The sequence below is a fragment of the Calypte anna genome, chromosome 3, assembly GCF_003957555.1.
Source record: "Calypte anna isolate BGI_N300 chromosome 3, bCalAnn1_v1.p, whole genome shotgun sequence".
NCBI lineage: Eukaryota > Metazoa > Chordata > Aves > Apodiformes > Trochilidae > Calypte > Calypte anna.
In genome coordinates this window covers 60,952,010-60,975,718 of record NC_044246.1, presented here as the reverse complement: position 1 = coordinate 60,975,718, position 23,709 = coordinate 60,952,010, and the positions used below count along the sequence as shown (strand labels likewise).

The following is a 23,709-nucleotide window of genomic DNA, read 5'->3' as shown; positions in this document are numbered from 1 at the left end:
TTGATAATGCTCTGCCCAATGATGGACAGCAAGTGTCCTATATTCCTGTTCCTTCTGGGTCCCCCAAATCTAGGGCCCCTCCCATAACAACTGGCAGAGGGTGGTTTCTTTCATAGCCTGAAGGACCATAAACCAAACAATTCCTTAGGACAGAAGAAGAGTTTTATGGTGCCACTTGGATGCTAAAAAGAGTAAAAGGATCACTCAGAACAAGGCACTGGATGGCTTAAGCAGCAACCCCACCCTCACTGCAGAAGGGAGACAGGTTTGCCTTTCTTATTTTAATTTCACAATGTGATCACCCCTCTCACAGAAAGTACCTTCCATTTTCAACAGATGAATCATAGAATCATAGAATCATAGAATCCTTGGGGTTGGAAGGGACGTTAATTAACATCACAAAGCACTCCCCTGGATTACTGCAGCTCCAGGATATTTCCCTGATTGTGGAAAATAACTGAGGAGGATTCTCACTCCACATACAGAAAAATTGTTAATTAGGAGGATTTCCTGATCAAATGCTGAATATCCCTCGGACATGGAGGCTCATATTAATGTCTGTATTGGGCACAGTCCAAGTTTCTTTCCAATGGTTGCTCAACCTGATGAACAGGGAGCAACACTTTAAGCAAAACCTTTTGTGGCAGGCACCTCCACCAGGGCTTTATGTGCTTATTTGCAACCATTATACATCCCTGGGCAATGCACTTGCTCAAGACCTTTCCCTTGCTGCTAGCCTCTCTAAAATGAGTATACTTTCCAATCTTGCTTGAATATAATGCTCTGTAACGAGCAACACATCAGCAGACGTTTTAAAGAAACTGGAGGAGGAAACCAGATGTCACATCTGGAGGGAATGTCCTGCATAGGAGGCCAAGTAACACTCCTGCTGTGTTTAGAGGAGTTGTGTTACCTGCTGGCAGGTAAAAGGGCTTGGACAAGCAGAGCAGCAATCATCATCTCTGGCCCTGAGGATGTCCCAAAACATCACAGGAAGTTTGTCCCGGCAAGCGTGATGAAACAGTGATCAAGGACTTTAATAGTAGTAATAGCTTCATTACCCTTTTTATACAAAAACAAATGACAGATACACCAGTAAGTCATTTCCTATCATTAAACAATATTTTTATCAGTGTCCTACCGTTAACTGTGACGGATGAAGATTCACAGACTCATGATGGTGAAGACAGAGTCAGACTTTATTGTGCACCAGACTATTTATATGCCAATATGCTGAGTTAGTAGCCAATCATGTGTAGCCCCTTATACCCACTCCCATATTATCCTGCCATATAGTTTGCCATATTTCTACTGAAAACAAAGCCATAAATGCCACTTAAATCTCTTCAGGTTCCTTCTTTCCCATCCATGTCCTGCTTCTTGTTTCTCTGTTCTTTTTTTATCTCAGATTCCTGAGGCGTATCACCAGTGATTCTGCAATGCTGGTTTTTCTTCAAGGCAGCTGTTGTGTTCATTCCTTGGTCCTTTGGTCCCACAATTAACAGTCCAAGATGACACTGACACAAAGCACATTTGCAGAGTTACATCTTACAACTATTGAGAAACTACAGCCCAATACAACTAAAGCCCTCTGTTGCTCCTAAGTAGGTCATCTGCTGGCAACAGATGTGCTTTTTCATCTGCACTGCTTGCCAATTGGCTTTGACCTACAATGCCCTAAATGTTCTACATTAGACATAAAGGGGATAGGAATCCTTAACTGATTCTTCTCCAAAGGTATCCTTGACCTGGAACTCATTTTTCACCCTTTTACCTTAAATAATGCTGATTAGTTAGCTGCTATTCTATACAAGGTTGATCTATTATTCCAAACTTGTAAAAGGGATGAAGACAAGGGGATCTAGCTGAAGATAATTTTAATATAATTTTGTTTTGCCTGTGGTATTGGCTTTCTAGGCCAAATATTTTTTTTTTTTTTTTGAGGCTAGGATTCTTGATTAGCAGAAAGTAGTTAGTGCCAAGGATTGGCACAGACGTGCCGTTATGTTGTGTTGCTAAATATACAAAATGTACAATCCCACACTGAATTTGTTTTAAAGAATATTAAGCAAACATCTTTTTCAGCTGTGCACATTTCTTGAGGCATAATTTAGGATCTGAGAGCCAGAGATGCTTTCAATATAGAAACATATTTAAAACTAAGAAAGTTGTGATTCTCTCAGTTTTGTAGGACTCATTCTTAAGCCTTAAGCGTTAATTATTGCACTTATATTTATATTTTATTCATATACATGTTCAGGATACAGGAAAATTGAGAGAAAGAAAGGAAAAGTTTTTCAGGGATACTCTGGCTCTAGGACAAACTCTATAAAAATGAGTTTTAATAGGATGAGATCACTTCATTTTGCCCTTTACTGGCTGGTGGCCTTAGTAATTTCTTCCTGTCAGAAGAGGAGCTGAAAGACAAAGAACTCACTTAAGCACCAAAAATATTACTTCTACCTGCATCTGGACATCATCAGTTTTGTTTTCAGCAAATGAAGATTTCCTGGTCTGCCCTCGCCTGTGGCCAAACTTCCATTTGTTCCTCAGGACTTGCTCATCATCTTCAATGGGTCTCCTCACATATTTGAAACGATCTTTAAGAGCCCGTTTCCATAGCAACTACATGGGGGGAAAAAAAAAGAAAAAGAAAAAAAAAAAAGAAAAGAAAAGAAAAGAAAAGAAAAGAAAAGAAAGAAAAGAAAAGAAAAGAAAAGAAAAGAAAGAAAGAAAAGAAAAGAAAAGAAAAGAAAAGAAAAGAAAAGAAAAGAAAAGAAAAGAAAAGAAAAGAAAAGAAAAGAAAAGAAAAGAAAAGAAAGAAAAGTCTTTACTAGTATCTTTCAAGAATTTGCCCCACTACTAAAGTGGGTCACTCTTCTATCTAACTCTATTTTATAGAAAAAGATTTGCCACTAAGCTGAAAAAGACTTGCAGGGTGGCATCAGCAGACTGGTGGCATCTGGACTGAAGGAAACACAATTGCCTGTGGTATGTGACTCTGTGGCAACTAAACATGGCAGAGCTACTGGCACTGGGATGGCTCATTAAGGATGACAGGTATTGAACCTAAGGGTTAGATTTATCCATTATTACCAGAGCTGTCAATGAAAGAACAGTTTGCTTCCCTTTTCTCAGGTCTTTGAGATACTCCATTCATGACACCAGGTCATGAAACTGCAGACTAAATCAGATCAGCTCACTGATGTCAGAGAGAACTAATGTTGGGGTTTTTTTTGAGCAGATTATTTTTTCTGTGACTCTAACAGCATCTGACTGGTTGTGCAGTTGTATGGTTGGTGAATTTAACATGAGGGAAAAGAAGAGATATAGTGGGGCAGTCCCGTTCACAGAGAGCCCAGTTACACTGGATCAAGTCTATTATTAAACTGAACTCAAAATTTATAAATTAGGGGGATCATTCAAGTAAGTCATTATTTTTGTAAGACTCCTCAAGACAAGTAAAATTGCACCTTAAAGGCATTTCCATGCAGTCCCTGTTTAATGGAGCCACTTATCACTCCTTGACAGCTGAACTTCCTCTTGCATCCTTAGGGATAGGTGGCTGCTCCACTGCAGTGGCACGACCCAGCAGTGCCAACTACTACGTGGGGAAGCAATTGCTAAGGCAAGCTGCTAAACTTTTCTTCAGGCAAAATCTGCATCGCAAATATTGAAAATGTTTAGCCAGATCCTCAAAAGCAAGTGATTATTCCAGTTATTGAGGGAGTTTAACTGTCAGAAGGAAAAGACATACTCAGAAAAGTGACTTTAAGTGACAGGAGATGGCGAGAGAGACACAAATACCTGTTAGCCCATTTTCTTAAATTGACTCCAATACTATACTGACTTGATACTACACTCAAACCTGTATCCACTGGCATACTAAAACACAGTAAAAACAGAGTAATTACCCCAGATTTCTTACCAAATTATCTGCTTTACTAGTCAAGGCCATATGACTTTTAAGGGGTAACTTTGGTGTAAACCAGACTTCAGTAAAAGTCAATTAGGCACATTACATCAGCAATTACATCATCTTTCTTTGCAGAGAGCCTGACATGTCTGCCCTTCTCTAGGGTACACAGATGGGAGGGTGTAGTGAAATGAGGCAACCAGGTGCCACTAATTACCAGGGAGTGGGCATGAGCTTGTGTTAAGCCCACCTGTGCCTGATTAGGGTGGGCCCCCACTGCACATGAGCAGGATTAGGGGGCCAATAAAAGGTGAGGCTTGAAGCACAGGCTCAGCTCATTCCTGAGCATGCCTGCAGAGAGGTCAGTTGCTTCTCTCAGCACTGCACTACCTTCATTGCGCCACTAGCGCTCATCGCCCTTAAGGCGAGGCTCTGAGGAGTCTCAAACACGGGGCCTCAGCATTGCTCGGGTTGTCTGTACAACAGCGTGCTAGCTGGCTGAGCCACTCAAGCCTCACCCTAAGGGCGATGAGCGCTAGTGGCTCCCTGGGAATTAGTGGCACCTGGTTGCCTCATTTCACTACAGGAGGGTCTCTAAGCAGACCCTGATGAAGGCCCAATGACTTTGCCTTTCTCCTGCTGAATGTGCTGCTCCCACCTCCCAAGACTACTTGCTGACTTATAGCTCCTCAATCCTAGATGTAACAGCTCCATTAGTGGTGAGAAACGACAGTGGAAGAGTTATGAGAACACAGCCCCCGTGGCATCCATCTCAGCTCTTCTTGGAAAGACCTGGGCCAGTCAGAGTAGGTGTGCCCTTCCCAAGGGGACAGTTTGTGCCACCCACTTTTACAGAAAGTATCCATCTTCTCACTGCCAGCCGTGTGAGAACATCTGAGAACTGGGGAAAAAGACTAATCCACCCACATTTCTAGTATGTAAACTTCAGGCTTAGGATTCTGCCAGAAGAGGAGTCACATCATCACCAACCTAAGCTTAATGATTAGCTGTACAGCACAACTTTCTCACGAGGCAGATTTACAGCCTCAGTTTGAGTATTACACTCCAGCAGTGCTTTCAAAAAGTGACTACATGCCTTGAATATCCCACTTGCTATCTGCTTGAACCATTAAGGTTCCTAGATATGTTTACAATTCTGGCCCCATGCATTTACGTTTTTCTGCAAATACCCCAGCATTATATGCTTAGCAAAATTTATTTGAAACCTTGTTAATTTAAGGCTGTTAAGAAACAAGCAAATGAAAAAAAACTTAATATAATGCTTCTCTGAAGTGTTCAATAGATGTCAAAATATTTTAAAACATGATCATCCCAGAATACACTACCTGCTGACAATTTAAATACCCCCTTCGTTGAGTTTTGTGAAGTTTCTTTCTTGAGAAAGCCTTTCTTTGGCTAGGAAACATTTTTGCTTATTCTTTCACATCAAAGAATGTGCTGACACCTATAGAGGTTTAAATTTCCCTCAAACTTCAAACATTCAGCTGTTTCACCCTCCTGTCCTCAGATAAATGGAAGAGTTTTAACTAAATCTATTTCTGTAATAGGATTCTCTTAAGCTTTGCCGAGTACCCTCTCAGACACCTATTTTATGAATAAGACAGCAAACCCATACATTTATGTAGTTTCCTTAGTGTGTAATACATCTTCTGAAAAGGATGCACTTGTTACCCTATTTTGAGCCGATAACTTAATTTTCTATTAATTCCTCCCCTCTTCCAGAAAAAGGCCAAACCACCCCAGAAAAGGTTTACAACGCTTGTAAGGGAGCAGAAGGATTAGTCTGCATCTATCTGACATAGGAGGAGGAGGATTACATGCAGATTAAAAGCAGTAATTTACTCTGGAATAATCACTTAGCACGTAGCAGTTACATAACCCGGGCAGGGCAGCACTGGGATCCCGGGTTCCACCGCATCCCTCGGGCAGCCCCAAGAGGCAAAGCCACTGGCAAGTGGTGAGGATCAGAGAGCCTTCCTTTTTCCTTCCTTGTGTAAGGTGGTCTTGAAACCATTCTGTATTCAACATGTTGGCTGATATTAAACGAAACAAGAGCAGTGGCAAATGATTGGCTGTAACCCTTGTGGAAGGACTGGATACAAATAGAAGAGTATCTTGTAAGCAGTCAAGGAACGGTGTCATGGCAATTTTCTTCTGACTGCTGTGACTATGAGTGTGGCTTTTTCTACATAACCTATCTTTTTGTACCTACTTACAAATGCTATATTGGATACGCTATAGATTAGAAACCTAAAAAACCTCTTCCACTATTAAATGTAGATTTTTGATTTTTTTTTAATGTTTTATATGTTAGTTTAGGATAACATTTCTTTTTAAAGAGAAGGAACCATCATGAGAAAAATTCTTTAAGCAGTCACTTTAAAGCACCTTTTTTCCCAAAAGCTCATCTTGGAACAGCATGGGGAAAATAATTTCATTCCAAGTGCTCCACAGGCTTCTTAAATTAATTTTGCCTTTAGTATAAGATTTTTTATTATTATTACTTAGAATTTCAGAGCTCTTCCTTAATTCCTGCTTCTAGAGTTACCTAGTAAATAACCTGCTTTTAAAATTTATAGTACCTGAGTAGCTTATTTGTAAACTTATTAATTTAGTATCATTACCATCATCCTGACCATATTGCACTGAATATCCTTTGCAAAAGGACTGATGGCAGAGAGGCATATTTTTCTTTACTGCAAAATTAAATAGGAAACCTTTTAACCAAGAAAATAGAATTATGGATAGTCTACTACTAAATCTTGAAACTAAATCTTTAATGACCTCTCATTGCAACAGTACGAGACTGAAAATACATAATCTGCATAGTGCTAAAATAACTTGTTTTAAGAAATCAGGGGTTATAAATAAAATGCTTTAAGTATCTTGGGGAAAAAAATACCAAACAAAAAAACCCCAAAAGAATCTCCAGACTGTTGGAAGTAAACTTTTTTCTGTCACAAAAATAGCAGTGTGAATTTAGGCACTTAGGTTTGGGGGCTTTTTTTTGTTGGTTTGCAGCACATCTTTGCCCTTTCCAGTTTTCCAAGCCATTTCATCTCTATGGAAACATTGCAGTAGAAGTGTTGAAATTTCCAATTCAAAGTTCCTCCAAGCTTTTCATTACATCATGGAAAATGGAACTCTACATTCCAATTTCTTGTTTAGAAGAAAAAGCTTATTTTGGAACATCCAGATCTCTCACAGGATGAACTTTCCCTTTTCTCAGCCAAAAAGCCCCAGGGGGTTGCCCCTGCCCGCCCACCCATGCCATGCATGGGCTGGGGAAGAACCCAGATTAGTTTCCACAGCATCCTTCCAGCAGCCAAGACACATCCATTTCTGGTGAAGAGCTCCAAACAATTAAAACTTGTGAGTTAAAAATAAAATCACAGCACTGACAGACCTTCTCAGGGCATCTCATCAAGAACAACTACAGCCTTCTGCAGACTCCAGCAGATGCTGCATCTGTTCCTCCACCCCAAAGGATGCTTTCCTTTTAAGCATGAGTTTAACTGAATCTAGGGATCCAGACGTAATATGGCAATAAATAAAGAGCGCTACATTAATGACTTCAACAATACAGTAGCATGGAGTATTTTCAACAGCACAAAGGAAATCACCCCATAGTAGAAGTGAGCTCCAGCAGCCAAAGGAAGTGCAAGATTCAGTACTCCAAACTATGTTCATCCCTTGTGCTTTTTGAAAGACATGTAACTATTACTTTCTCCTGTGACTTTGACAAGAAATTAAAAGTCTGAATACCTGAAAAGATGTTTGTTGGTATTCTAAATAAATTCAAATAACTTTATTCATCTATTAATCCTGGAAACCATTATTTTGAGAGGCTGAATTACTGTTTGCTGTGTCCCTTTCTCCAGATTTCTCCAAATAGGTGACCAAAAGGAGAAGGTCACCTATCAGGCACAGATACCTCTGCACAGCTGGTCATTCATAGTTCTCTTTAGAGCACACTGAAAGAAAAAAGAACTATATGATACTATTCCTAATGTAGGCACCAAAACCACATTACATGAACAGCATCTCCAGAAGTCTGTGTATATATGGTTTTAACTAGTATCTTTGCTTCAAACACTCATTTTACTTTTACTTTTCTAACATTCAGCTATCACTACCCAAATGAAAAGCTTTCTGCTTTACCTCAGAATTATTTTTTATTATAGTTTTCTTACATAGTTTTAAGGTGCTATTTAAAACTTGTAATCATAACTGTCTAACAAATATAGATAAACAAGTTTAAGGTGTTGAAAACCTCTCAGTAAGTAATATTTTACATCTTGAGCCTGTGATTCAGTACTGGTATCAGGAACAGCAAGCAGCAATCCTTACAGTCCCATGCTAGCCTGAGGCAATCTTGAAACTTCACTAATTTGGGGCTGCTGAAGACACTTTCTGAGAAGAGGTGAAAGCATGATGGTTTGTTGTTGTTGTTGTTCACTTATTTCTTAAATGTATATTAAATTCTTTTTACTTATGCTAACCAGCTGTGCGTAAGTTATAGGGTTTGTTTTAAGCTGTTACTGTTGTAATACACAGCTATCTAAGTTCAAGAAAAATATTTATAGCCTTTATGACCATGAAGGAAGGACAAAAATGTCTAACAGTAGAGCCACTAAAAATAGTAATTGATCCTTACCCCTTCCTCCAAATGGAATTACACAGACATACAGCTTTAGTGCACTTTTTCCTGCCTCAATCCAGGCAAAGGAGAAGGGCTGGCTCCAAAGCATTAGATTTCAGTCTATGGTCTGGCTGCAATGAAAGCCCTTTGAAAAGCTATCTTAAAAAAGCTATTTTAAAACAGCTTTTAAAAATTACAAGGTGTAAAAAAGTTCTTCAAACCCACCCCGAATGCCACTCCAGCTCCCCTTCACAAAGGGAGCCAGATGAAGCTGTAGCATTATCCAGAACCTCAACTGAATACTCCCAGGGAAGATTTCTGATTGAAAATAAGGGTGGATGGTACCTCTCTGATTCTCTTGCTCTCTCTCCCTTCTGTTTGCTTTCTTTAGTCCGTTCCCTCCTACAATGCCTGGACTCAGGGGAGAACTAGAATAGTCACCCTTCAATCCCCACTTTTTATCCTCAAAATTAATTTTCTTTCTGCAGTAGCTGCACACTAGATACATATTTATATATGCTGAAAGCTAACAATCCCCACTGAGTCTCACAAGCTTTTACAAGATGCTATGAAAGTATCACACGGCAAAGTAAAGATGTGAAGTCAAAAAGTGAACACTGTCCTCTGAGACCAACAGATATGATTTCAGGGTCACAAGAGTGAAAAAATAGTTAAAATTTAAGTCATCTTTTTCCACTGCTGTGATGTCCCCACTGAGGTCTCAACCAGTGGTTTTATTTATCTTAATTAGGCCTAGATTCTCAACATAGATAAATCAGTAGTATTACTACTCATTGTAGCTAGATATCAAACACACAAGAAATTATAATGCAGTCATATGTTAGTCCTCACACAATTTTCTAAAGATCTGGCTTCTTTGTTTTTAAAAACAAATAAATAAAATAAAATTTAAAAAAATTAATCACCGTTACTTAATTTTATCCCTTGGGGGAAATCAATCAAGTATCAACTGTACCCAACAAGCAACTAGGGACTTTATGTACACATCTGCATTATCTCACAGTGGCTTTGAGGAATGGCTGTGACAGGATTAATCCTTAATTAATGAAATAAGAATGAGATTTGATGAACATGTCAGAGTGGAAACTAACAGTCTGAATCGAGTCAGTATATAAGAAACTGATATTGATTTCCTCTGCAATATTTTATTTTATTCTGATTTATTATGTGGGAAGAAAAAAATATTTCCATATTTTTCAATTTTACAATACTTACAAAGCTATTCCCATCTTCATTGAGGAATGGATACGCCTGCAGTAGAGTACTGACAGCAGTGTTATATTGCTGACTATTTGGATACCTGTGAAAACAAGATGGAGATGTAAAAGAAATACTTGGTATTCTAGACAGTACTAGACACTGTTTGGAGTCTATACTAATAGTCATTAAACTATTTCTAAGACTGCAGATTCCCCTTCAAGTAGCAGAAGGAACAGCTTTAAGGTTTGAATGAAATCGGTCCCATTAGACTTCAACAGGTTTCAACCCTCTGTCTCCCCTATTGAAGCAAGCATATTAAAGAGAATGGGTTTACATCCATTCACAGTTTTACTTCTGAAATCCATAAATAGGTAATGCCTCAAATAAATCTAACAAAGTTTACTCACAGTGATCCTTCTAGGTATTTTGTCATGTCTGCTTGCAAAAATTCAATAATCCTTATTCTCATACTGTGATCAGGGCATTTTTTTTCTGCTAATATGCACTTGATGTCATAAGGAAAGTCAGGCAAAGCATAAGAACTACTCCACTGCAACATCTTGTATCTTGCCATAACTGATTTCAGATTTTTTCTGTAAAAAAAAAAAACCAAAACCAGCAAAACTATATCATCATTATCATGGCCTTCTTGTCTGGGAATGCAGGCAAGATGGAGGAGGAAATTAAAAATACAAGCAAAAACTCAACACAAAGTTATTGCTAGAGAAATTAGAGACTTGTCTTGGTTTCTACATAAATATTACCAACAAAAGCTGCAAACAAAACATGGGGTTGAAACCAGATGTCAAATTTGAGATGTTTTAATCAGCATACACTAGGTGGTCGCTAATTGAAAGAAGGCAGAGCAGAGGAGGTCACTGGGGACTTGCTACTGTCATTTATAATCTATTTCCTACCAGTTCTGTTAACTTACTAGTGAGAGTAAGCAAACAGCTTAATTGAATATAATGCTATACTTGACATCAGCTAAGACTGTTCTCCCAAAGAGGAAAGCAGCAAAGGGACAGAAGCAGTGATCACCACTCAGATGAAGGAAGCTCTCAGTGCAAAGGCTGGAAACCAAGCAGACACAGCCCCTGTTACCACAGCTCCCATCCCAAGACCACCAGCACTGTTCACAAATGTCACAGCCCAGCTGGAGTCAGCCATCAGCAGGGTATCACCACAGCCTTCACAGAGTATCACCAGAGCCTTCCACACTCCACTTCTGAAGAAAGACAGGGAAAAGTAGAGACTAACTGAGTTAGAGGTCCATCAAGAGCCACCTAAAAAGATTAAGTGGTTCTAGCCACCCTAGACAGCTTCCCAGTATTAATAGTTTCTTCTACAGGGATTTTAAAAATAAACTGCTGTCAATGAAGCTGAATTACCATTTCAAGAATTGGAATAGTTTGGCAGGTTCAGTTCAGGCAAATAGAACTGTACTCATCTGCTTGAAGAAAATAAGATTTTCTTGGAGTTGGGACAGCTAATAGCCAGGGAGGCATGGTAACTCTACCTCTACCAGTCTATTTGAGTTTGCCAGTAAAAATACTCCCAATTCCGTTTCTGTTCAACTTTACCCAACACAGAAAATACTTTCGTGCTATCCACATAAGATAAAAAATTCCTTTAGTCTCCACAGTGCAAGAGATTAAATAGTTTACTAGCTTTTGCTGAAAACATCACTGTTGGACAGTCATGTTAAATATGTGCAGTAGTGTTTTACAATGAAATACAAGTTTATTTGAATTGAGACACAAATCCACACTAAGCTTTATCCCCAGAAACAGTCACATGGAACCTTGTTTAACTAAAAGAACAGTACAGTTAAGTTGTGTGAAGAGCAGTATTACAGCTAGAGATTTAGGTACAAACATATATAACCTGTTTCTACCCATCCCTCCCTGGTCTTGTTCCTAACTTGAGGCAGAGGTAAGATGAAGACTGCAAAATGCAATTCTACATTCTTTTCTCCCAGTTCTTGTGACATTTGATGCTGCATCTAAATCAATCTAATGGCTATCTGCTGCCAAATGTTAATCCCCCCTCCATCCCCAACACATTTCTACCCTTCTCTTACATGACACCCATGATGAGATTTCAGTCTGACCCCCTGCAGCTCACGCAGGAATGCAGTTGAGCGGCCTGTGAAGGACCATGGTGGGGCAGACATGGGTCTGCAGCCCAAAGCATGGGGGTAGGCAGATTTGGAGCTGCAGGCTGTGAAGGATCACAGAGGAGCAGATGTAGATCTGAAGGCACGGATAACCATGGTGGGGCTGATGTGGATCTGCAGCCGTGTAGGACCCTGTGCCAGAGGAGGTGACTGCTCCCGCAGCAGCCGTGACTCTGTGTGCAGCCCAGGTGGGAGCAGTCTGTGCCTGAGGGACTGCACCTGTGGGAGGGACTCATGTCCCAGGGGTTCCTGAAGGACACTCTGCCATGAGAGGGACCCCGCGCTGGAGCGAGGGCAGAATGTGAGGAGTCCTCCCCCTGAGGAGGAAGGAGCGGCAGAAACACCGTGTGGGGAACTGAGCCTGAACCCCCCCCCCTGCCCCTCCCTGCGCCCTGAGAGTGAGGCGGCAGAGAAGGGATCCGGGAGCAGGGAGAAGGGACGGGCTGGAGAAGGTATTAAGATTTGGTCATGTTTTCTCTTCCTCCTGACTGATTGAACTAATTATCTGGCTTTCCTGTTACCATAATTTGGGAATGAAAACTTCCCTATCCTTATCTTGATTAACAAGGCTTTGGGTGGATTTTCTCCTCATATCCCGCAGGGGTTGTGAGGGGATATGAGTGGAGGCCTGGTTGATACCAGCTGGGCCTAGATCGTGACAAGCTGGTATAAAAATAAAAAAAATAAATAAAAACTCCAGCCTCCAGGGACCCCACCAATTTGAATAACATAAGGGATCCCTAACCCCAGGGAATATCTTTACTGCTAGAAAGACAAAGTTTTTACACACTTGCAGCTTCACCCAGATCATTCAATGCAGTTTTAAGATAATGGTCTTGAAGCTCAGTGTCCTGTCCAAGCTCTTGCAGAGACACAAAACTGAATTAGCTATAACAAGTCAGTAAAACTGTTCTTGGCATCAATATAGAGAGGTCAATCAAGACAGCTGTGCAAAATGCAGTAGAGACCTAGAAAACAATTAAAGCAGCAGATGATATAATTTTGTAATTTTTAAGCTTCTGAGTATACTGGCATGAAGGATCAGTTTCTTGTGTCATTAAAAAAAACAAAAATTAAAGTTACCTAAAGGACAACTGAGCATACACATAAACAGACCGCACTACATACTTTTCTTATTGTATGTCTACTGAAGTCCATGTTTTTATGGCAACCATTGCTACATCTTGCATCAGCTTAGGTTAGAGGACATCACAGTTTAGTAGAACCTTGCTGTAAACAATGGATTCATCCGGATTCAGTAGATACCCATTTTTCACAGGTGAAGGTCTAACCTTTATATGTCTACACCAAACACCATCAAGACACTCCTCCTGTCTGAAGATTTTTGATACATGTTCACGAACACATTATGTGCTTTCAATTTTATGACAATATTTAAGATTGTAAAGGTTATTGCCACCAAAAGGAGGAAATTATGACAGCTGATGAAATAAAAAAGAAACTCATTCCCCTCTGCATAGCAGGATAAAATAGGCCTCTCCTTTCTACCTGCAGTTCTGAGATCTGTGCCTGAAAGATTCTCATGCCTTTCCCTTCATGTGCTTGACTACCATTTCCTATTTTCCAGCACAGTTTCCCAGTTTTTCTCTAAACCTGAGATTTTTCAGTTTACCTAGTGTTTCTAGTCTTTCACTTTTTTAGTACCCACTAATTGCAGAGGAAGGAATTCTTTAGACAGAACAAGTAGATACCCACAGAAGCATCAGCTTCAGCGAGGTCAGTAAGTAGGAGCTGACAGCCATTTCCCAGAGCTGCTCCAGTTTCAGCTTTTCCTGCAGTACCATTCCTAAGGAAATAATCACATTCGGTACAAGCACCAAGTTACAGACAACACTAATCAGCTCTAAAGAAAGCTTTCGAGATGCAGACGCGACCTTCTTCTAGAGGGAGTCAAGATTTTTTGACAGGTAAGTGAAAGCTGCACTTTCCTGTGAGGACAACAGCTCTAGGTTACAGACAGGGAGAGAGAAAATGCTCCTTGGGGAACCTGACTGACAGAACAGCTAGTCTAATCAGGCCATGTAAAAGAAAAAAATGTTTGATTTGCATTCACCCGTGTAAGATGTGTTATACTGTATCCAAAGAACAGAAAGTATTCAGGAGTTTTTTGTTGTTGGTTTTTTTTGTGGCTTTGCTGGACCTTAAAAAGCCAATGCACTTAGTAACCCCTGCAGGTCATTTGTAAGACTTGGTTTATTTCTGGTGTGGTAAACAGGAGACTTAAAACATTTTTTTTTTTTTTCATCCTGCAAACTTTTGTTGAAGACTCAAAGCACGATACTAGTAAATTTATCTCTGCTGTCCTCAAATACTTAAAAATAATGAGTTCAATTGCCTAGACTTCCAATATACTGAGGCAAAAAGAAGAGAGTAGATATTATTGTGAGTCTTCTAGTTTGGGTTTGGGTTTTTTCACTTAAGTTAGTATTCTTCAGCTTCCTGCTGCAATGACAGAGACATGCTGAAATGCTGACTCAGAAGTAGCAGAAATCCTCACAACCACATAAATCAAAAACATACTATCACAAATCTCCCCTGAGCCCTACAGAAACCAAACCCTGCAGATCTAACAGTATTTATGAAGATAGAATAACAATTGGAGAGAAATTATGACAAATTATCAAAATTTAGAAAAAAAAATAGTTTTCTATTATGAGACATCATCCATCAAGGGTATCTACTACTGACACAATAAATAGCTTCAGAATTATTGAGACAAAGTCATAAAAGAAAGACTCAGCCAATCACTGTGAGGAGCAGTTCATGGTTTTTGAATCCCTAAACACTAATTGTAGAAAAGATCAATCAAAGCATCTGATGTCTGTACTTCTGAACAAAATAGTCAAACTTCCTTTCCTCCTCTAGTAACCACTGTAGAACACTTAACATATATATTTTTATTGGCTTCTTTTCATGTCTACATGAAATAATTGCAAAAAGTAAATCATCACAGCTACTAGAAATAATTCTGATTGTAGCAACAATAAGTTTTCTGCATAGCAACTAAGAAACTCTGCAGGACTATAGCTGCATATGCATATATATATATACGTATACATACAAATACAATACTTGTGCTTATGTGAAGGTAGTGAAATCACCTGAAATAATTGACTAAGCAATCATTTTTCAAGCTAGCTACTCTTTTTTTCTTTTTTTTTTTTCTTCTTTTAAAGCAGAAGCACAAATGTACTTCTGATAAACCACATTAGACATAGACCACAATACAGATGTGTGGGTAACAGAGACAGAAAGAAGGAAAGGAAGGAGCTCTAGAAAGACCATGAGCAGCATAAAGAGCCAAAGCTAAAACACAGCCAGCAGTCAGGGCAGTCACCTGCAGCCCGACCAAAGCAAAGGTGAGACTGCCTTAGCTGAGGAGATGTACAGCAGTGTTCACAGCCTCCCTGCTCTCCTCACCCCCAGCCCCTCTCACTGGGGTGTCACTGGTTCAGTCCTTGCACCATTGCAGGCCAGCAGGCCCCAGCAGGGCTATCTTGGAGATGAGAGCAGAGGTTATTTTTAAGTTAATCTTTTAATTTATGGTCCTTGGTATCAGCACAAATTTACGTGGGCACCAGCACCAATATGCTGTCAATGGCTTTACTGGTATATGAGCACTTAGAAGGCCCAGGTTTAGTTGATCACTGAACACATCTTCCAGATTTGCAGCAAAGAAAGTTCAAGGCTGCTGAGGCTGACCAGAAGATCTATTACCCTGCTTGTGCACATAAGCCTGCTCTGAGCGAATTACTGCAAGGCATTCAGACAGTAAATCTGTTACACAACACTCAAGAGCTACAGAAAATGTTTTTATAGAAAGAATAAATGTACAAATAAGCTTGTAGCAAGACATCACTCTTGAAGGAAAACAGCTGGACCATAATATTAGAAACAGTGAAAAAGGGATGTCATTTGATAAACAAACACCTTGAGGAAAGGCAGACAGGATGTATAAAACAACCAGTAAAAGGTGGGCTTTTCACAGCAGTGTCAGATATTTACAAGTAATGACAGCCTCCATCTTAGCAACAAGATAAACAGCAGCCTGCCAGGAGCCATCAGACTGCTCCTACTCTGATACTAGAAAAGCTACTATAGGGGAAATTGAATTGAACTGAATTGAATCGTTCTCTGTAACTATCTTATTTCCATCACAGAAAAGACCTGCTTCAAGATTAATCATCTTGGGAGATTAACAGAAAGACTAGCTATTTTTACTGCTGTAGTTGCTAGCAAGAAGCTATTCCACCAAAATAATCTACAAACCTCATCTGATTATATGTATGCACAATTTTAGTACAAAAAAGCCAAACTATAAAATCGCTGCATCCACTTTCTTTTCTTTTTTTGGTATTTTAAACAACCTTATTTGATACACTTGTAATATTTAATAATACAGAAGAGTATAATAATACAAAATTCCTTTTCAGGAATAAATAAATGAGAAGACAAAGGCTGCAAGCATAACCCTGGCTAAACATTGATCATTTGAACTGTACATTTAAACCAGCCCCTCTGAATTAAACTAAGCCTTGACAGAACTGACTCTAGAAGTTCTTGGATGAACTGCTCTGCTGCCATCTAAGTGGGTGACCTGGGAACACCTACTAAAAACTGGAAGGCATTATTGTTCTTAGCTGTTCCTGCAGATCTGGCCTGGCTGATGAGATATGGGTACCTACCCTCATTCTTAATCACAGTGAGACAGCCCAGAGTGTTTCATTTACAGAACTGTCTTACTTCCAGCTTCCTTATCCCCATTAGTTGAGAGACATGGGGAGAGAAACACATGCACATTGTTTAAACATTCCAAATTTAAAGCAATGGAAAAAACCACCAGTTGATCTAGCAGAAATATTGACCAACATTATGTCAAAATTAAAAAAAAAAATAAAATTAGCCACTAATTATCTGATGTGCAAAACCACTTTTCACCATGGCACGTAAATCCATAGACTGGAACTTAAGTGAAAAATAAACAAGCCAACCAACCCATCTTTCAAAGTAAACCTGTCAGCAATAGACAGGGAAGGGCTGGGGTTACTTTTATTCTCTAGGATAAGAACCTATCATTATCTTATAGTCAAAGCAACTTTTTCTTTTGCCACAATAAAATCTCCTTGTTCAACCCTTCAAAACCTGCTTATAGCTGGCATAATCCCCTCAAGCGTATAAACCATTAAAATTTTCCATAAGTTGTTGAAAATATAGCCAGTTCTGTAGGGAAAAGAAGGCAGGAAGGAAGAAAAAAAATCTAAAACAACAGCAAAACAAACCACAAAACATTGAACCTAAACTGTATAATACTACATTTAACAGTATAGACCAAGCTACTGACATACCTAAACAGAAGCATTCACCATCAAAAAGAGTACATATTTTGGGCTGATCTTAGTGCAGATTTAATGACTCTTCAGTTCCATCCCCTGTATCAGTCAATTTCAATCAGCTGTTGTGGAGAAAGACATTTCCCAGCTTTTCATCTGACCTTAAAAGAGAAGCCCTCATAAAATTTACTCAGGTCTTCAAGACTACAAATCATCACAGGTCCACTGACTTTTAGGCCATCTGATACTTTACCAAGAATGAATATTTCCATTTACAGCCTCGAACTTCCCTCCTCTTCAACTTCTTCACCCCAAGGTGAATTGGCACTGCTGTTTTAAAGTCCCTTTTTCCCCCAGCAGACCACTATGGACATTTGAAAGCTACAGATGAGAAGATTTGCTGAGAATATTTTCTAAAGCCAGATATTTCTATGTTACCCGATTCACACATCCCATGTAAAATTCTTTACACAGCAAAGGGAAATTTTTCATCATTAATTTAAAAAAAAGCACCCTCTAGAAGTATAGGCTAAAAACCGTCACTGAAAAATTATTTTAATGGATCATTCTGAAAATTTTTAAGTCATTTGGATTTGTTTTGTTGGTCTTGATTGGTTGGTCTTGTTTTTGTTCTTTCAAAATTCATAATAAGACTAAACACTCTCCTCTGTTCCTAGATAGCTTTATCACTAACTTCTTTCCTTTTTTAAAGGGATAAAATAGACATTTTTATAGAAAGACTTCTCCTTATCTCAGAATAAGAGGATAATTATGAGAGACATCAGTCAAATCTATGGGGAAGAAATTATAGCAGGCAGGAATAAAAAGAGGGTAATGACCAACAGAGAAACCTTCACAAAGATGAAAACAAGGGCATTTGAAGAGGAAGGAGACTCCTTCAACACTAACTACCCATCTCTAAGGGAAAAGAAACAAAAACCAAAACAAAAGAAAAAACAACCCCCCAAAACACCACAACAAAACCTCCCCATCTTGCTTCATTTATAAGAGAAGTAGCAGGCCTATCTTTCCAAGTGCTACACTTTAGGTGCCTCAAGCACACAGTATATTTTCTTTTAAATAACCATATACCACTCTAATGATTCATTTGCCAGGTAAGTATTACAACTGTATCTGCAAAAGATTATTTTTACAATCTACACAAATAAAGATAAACTTGTCTCCTGCCCTCTGGATAAGGCAACATGAAATAGTGAGCAAGGACTAAAAATGGAGAGCAGAAGAAAACACCATTTGACTAATGCATCCAGTTGGAACTAAATCAATTTCTGATCCTGCTATTATCTAAATATACCTGAATACAGCTGAAACTGGCATCCAATAATAAGGATCACTTTTTTTAAAAAGTATCTGTTTAGTCTTAAATGGTTTGGGTTTGCTTCATTACGTTACTTCAAAAAGGAAAAACACTATATATAACTTACTTTCTCTTATGCACTCTTGGATCAAATGGTCCTTCTTCATTTTCATTTGAGCACAGACATTTTTTCTGCTCCACAGGACCAGAATAATTTAACATTTTTCTGTCAGTATCCCTGAAAGAAAAAAAAAATTAGGAAAAAAAAGAAGATTTTTCAGTCAAATACTGCACATCTTGAAAAAAAAAAAAAAAGAGAGAGTTCTTCTGTGTTTCTAAAATACCAGTTGCAAAAGTAGAAGAGAAGAAAAAGCAACATGTAGAATAATCATGATTTTACATGTTGCCAATCTCTTAACCAATCTCTCAGTTCAATCACTTTGGCAAGTTAAAAGAAAACCTATAAATAATACTGTAGCAATTAGAATGTCACTAGGCAAAGTTCCATAGCCCAAGAAAATAAATCGTATTGGGGTTGCAGGGTAATGCCATCTTCATAGTTTGGCACCTCAATCTCTGGAAATAACTAACTCTTAAAATACGCACAGAGAGGGGTCAAAGAGTGATTTACCGAGTATTGCAGTGCAGTTTGCATTCAACTGGAACCTTAAGCACGTTCCTCCTGGAGGTCAAATCCATCTTGAACCTTCAACGCGTTTTTGCATTATCCAGCCACTCCAGGATGTCCCCAGATGCCACCTGATCTCACCCCCTGCTCTTCCTGGTTACTAGCTAACCCCTAGCACCAAAAACTCCAGATTCCCGCTTTGCTGTGTGCCAGACCAAATCCACACACGGAGACGAGACAGCATCTTAATTGCAATCCGGTGCAGGATCGGGTGCTAGCGGGTGCCAAAAGCCGAGTACATCATGCTGACAGAACAGAGAATATTTCTACAGCACAAGTTGAGATCCAGCTACAACGCTTATCATCATTCCTATCGATCTCTCTTCATCGATCTCTTCCCATTTTCAGGGGGTGAGGGCTAAAATGGAGCAGTGGCATTTTGGCTTAAGGGTGTGATTTTTATCATGATAACGTGACTGGCTTATCTCTGTTCTGCTGACTTTATGCCCCCAAAGTAACACAGCAAGGTGAAAGATACTGCCGGGAGGCAGCGGGAATTCCTCTTCCTGTTTCTCTCCATGGTTAGCGATGCATGCCTGATTTAGCCCTGTAGTGGGGCCAGTCTATTAGTTCTTGGCAGCCCAGCAATTATCACCTTTTAGCCATTCTGAGTACCGTTTAACAAAACCAGTGCTTTCCATTTCCATTCCTCTGTCCTTCTCATTTTCCTGCAATTTCTTTTCCTTTTGCTGGTAGACACGGTATCAGCAGGCTTACCTGCTGATACTGAGGGAGAGCTATTATTATAATATATATACTATAATATAATACAGGGGCTACTATTATGCTGCCAAGAATTCACTGAGCAGAAAAACATGAGTTCAGTTCACATACGCTGTGGATCTGTTAATTTTTTGTTTTGTCAAATATGATATTCCTCTGAGTCAAAGCAGCTTAGAAAAACATTAATTACATTACTTCAAAACAAGTGTCTCATACACTTTATTCTAGTCATGAGTCCTTGAATTAGGAAAAAATAAATTATTCCTACAGGATTTTGTTCAAGATGTATTGAACAGACAAAATAATTTTAGACTACATCACTAAGACAAGCACTCCAGAGTTAAGAGATTAGTTACAGCTACTTGAATAAGAAGATACAGGTTTTGCTTTTGTGATAAAACTGTATTTTTATTGTAAGAGTTTTTCACCATTCTATACCCCAAACTGTGTAGAATAACTTAATTTTTTAGTCGTCCTAAAATACACAAGTGAATGCATTTCTTAAATATGCTTTAGTTTTATTCTGTGGTTCTTGACTCTGATGCAGAAGATGTTTCAGTAATAGCAGCTCATTTATCTAACTTTGTTGTATATATAGAAATACCAGCATCTTATGTTCCAAGCAAGAAGACTAGGTAGGGAAGGATTTCAAGGTATATTATATTCACTTATATTTATTATTTCCAGCATTTTATTTTTCTGTTTGTTTGGTTTTTGTTTGCAGAATTTCAGAGAAAACTGTGCCATCACAGTACTGCAACTGCATGCTGCTTTGAGAGACAAGGCCTAACTTGCAGGACTTGAGAGGTACACAAGGAGCACTCACACTTATGATGCAGTCTAGCCAAACACCCCTGAGAAAGTCAAGGGTGAAATCTAAATATCCAAAGCAGCATTCAAACTCACCTAAGCATGAGGATGCATTTTCTCCTGAAACCCCCAGCTGAAGTCACTATGCTCCTGCTGCACTTTGGATGAAGGACAGGGCCCAGATAGGGCTGTGGTCTTCACAGCAGACACCTCCTCTGCCACGAAATCCACTGATGGCTCTGCCACTGTGAATCCACTGAGGCAGAACCCTGGTGGGACTGTCCCAGGCTGGCTGGGTCTGTACCCTTCAGGTCTATGATAAACCATACATGTAGTGACACTCTGGTCTTTCTGCACCTCCCCTTCCCTCTTATAGTGCAGGAGCATTTATCCAAGGGGTTCATAAATGCTTCCACAAGGACAAGAGGACCATGTAGCTATGTGAGCAGTTTAGTTCTGCTGATGAATGAAGTTTGGCTGGAAATAACCAAATGATTCCTGTTGACCATAAGTTAGTTTGCACTATGAAGTCATAATCTGAGTGCACAACCTGGACTCCTTTTAGATAAAAGGAAACACTACAGAGAATGCTCTAGAGATCTACTCCTACTGGGCTACTACTGTGTACTAATGCAGGCTTACTTCTGGACCTTACTTTCAAAAAAAAAAAAAAAAAAAAGCATTTTGTATCCATGGCAAACCATTCCTTACAGTCAGGATTTGGGGGCTTAGAAGAAACCACTCTGAGAGCCCAGGATGTGTTTCTCCTCAGCCAAGGCATCCAGAAAAAATAATCCTGCAAGATTTACAGTAGATCAGAATGGACAGGAGGCATGGGGGGAACCAAACCAACCAACCTACCCACACAAAACTTCCAACCAATCCACAGCAGAACAGCCATTCAAAAAAAATCCCCCCTCTGCCTCCCCTCTCAAAGAAACCAGAAAGAAAAAAGAAACCCTGCCCAATCAAGAGCCAGAACATACTCAGTGAAGACTGACTCTGAAGAATTTATTTTCTAAAACTCTATCTAGTTCTACACAATGGAATTATTAAACACACCTAGATCAAATTCGAACCTTCTTTTGAGAAACTGAAATTAAATGCACCAGTGACACAATCCTCATCTATCCCTGGCTAAATCATCAATTTACTCCAAGACTTGTAAAGATTCAAAAGTAAGTGCTTCAAAAGCTTATTATTGCAAATATAGAAAATTTAGTTATAGTGAAAGCCTGACAATGCTTCATCCAAATTAAAACTATGTTCTAGAAATGGAAATGAAGAGCAGGTTTAATTAATTAACAGTATTTTACAAAAATGCTGATGCATTTTTTAAAACCACAAAGGTAATAACCTTATTTTGCAGTTCACATATTTGAGATAGTTGAAGTACTGAAAAACAAACAAACCAACAAAAAACCAAAACAAAACAAACAAAACCACAACCCAAACCAAAACCAAACAAACAAAAAACCCCAGAATTTAGAGCTGAAGAGCTAGTAAATGCCATTTTCAAAATGCTACGAAAATAATACAACCATACCCAGACTGATATTTTCTGTGCAAACTCACCTGCTGATTACTTCTGGAAATTTTGGATAAGCTGTTTCGCAACAGTATGTAAGGGATTCTAGCACACTTTTTTGTTGCTGGTATTTATTAATCAGGTCCATGAGCACTGCCTGGTGCCCGATCTTCTTCACCAATTGTTGCACCATCCGATCATTAAGAGCCAGAAGAGCTGCTCCACTAATTTCTTCTTCTGCAGCTCGGAGGGGATTAAAGTAACTTTATAATAGTTATAGTAACATTCTATATGCCTAAAAACATGATAATGGAGGACGACAGATCAAAGGCAAGGATGTTTTCTACTGCTGAGTCTTCAGCTGCTGCTGCTGTTTTAGCTACTGTCCTCTCTAAGGTAGTGCCAGGAGTCCTAAGCACTAGCCAGGTACCTTCCTCTGACAAAAAGCCAAGTCTGAAACATACAGAAGCAGTGAGCTGACTATTTCAATGCTTTCAATCAGGCCTTGCTTAGTCCACAACAGGCTGTTCCTTCATTAATGAAGGAGAGGAAGCTTTTTAAGAGACCACACAATAAACAGCCTGTTCACACAAGAGTTTCTCATGCACTCTTTTATGGAGCATTTATATAGACATTACACATTTACACACTACAGTTGTATTGTTTCAAAAGATTTATGCAATATAAAACAGGCCCTGTCAAGCCTTTTAAACAGCCAGCTCTGATTCGAGGTGTATCTATTTGGATACAGGCTTAATCTCATCCCCCAGAATTTCAGAGACTTTGTAAAAAATATGCACATTTATTTTATCAGATCTATGTCAGTTCTCACCCTACTAAATTTCTGTAAAAGTCTGAAGTAAGCATACATACACATGCCCCAAAACAAGGCAGGCAGTGCCAGTTAAAGGCAGAGAAAGAAATACTACACAAATCCCACACGAACAACAAAAAGGCTTACCACGAAATTTAGGAACTAGTTCTCCTAAATTTCTCTGTCTCAACCAGTTGCAGACTTGATCAACAGACCAATTTTCCATCTTCAGGTGTTGCAATACTAAATTTCACTGCAGGACGAAAAGAGAGGATTATTTTTATGCTGAACTCTAAACTGAACTCCAACATTTCCCAGGGGGAAAAATACACTTAGCAAATAGTGTTAGATTTACATGCTCTGAATAAAAATAGTGTAGAATAATCCAACGCCTGTTGCAAGCAGCAGTTTCCTTGGATCCCTTCACCTCCTCTCCCTTCCCTGCTTTCTCTGTCTGCTCTGAGACAGCCTCTTTCCTTATAAAAGACGACCTGCTCC

At 39.2% G+C, this 23,709-nt stretch overlaps 1 protein-coding gene across 1 annotated transcript in view; it reads right to left on the bottom strand.

Annotated features, from left to right (window-relative positions):
* The window catches only part of SAMD3 (sterile alpha motif domain containing 3), a 36,405-nt gene extending 12,950 nt beyond the window's left edge, over positions 1-23,455 (bottom strand). Inside the window, 6 exon segments of the mRNA XM_030448046.1 lie at positions 2,464-2,625; positions 9,816-9,900; positions 10,208-10,393; positions 18,776-18,886; positions 22,445-22,634; positions 23,359-23,455. Of these exon segments, the coding sequence (XP_030303906.1) occupies positions 2,464-2,625; positions 9,816-9,900; positions 10,208-10,393; positions 18,776-18,886; positions 22,445-22,634; positions 23,359-23,437 (813 nt within the window). The 5' untranslated portion in view covers positions 23,438-23,455.
* Positions 23,456-23,709: the final 254 nt, after the last annotated feature.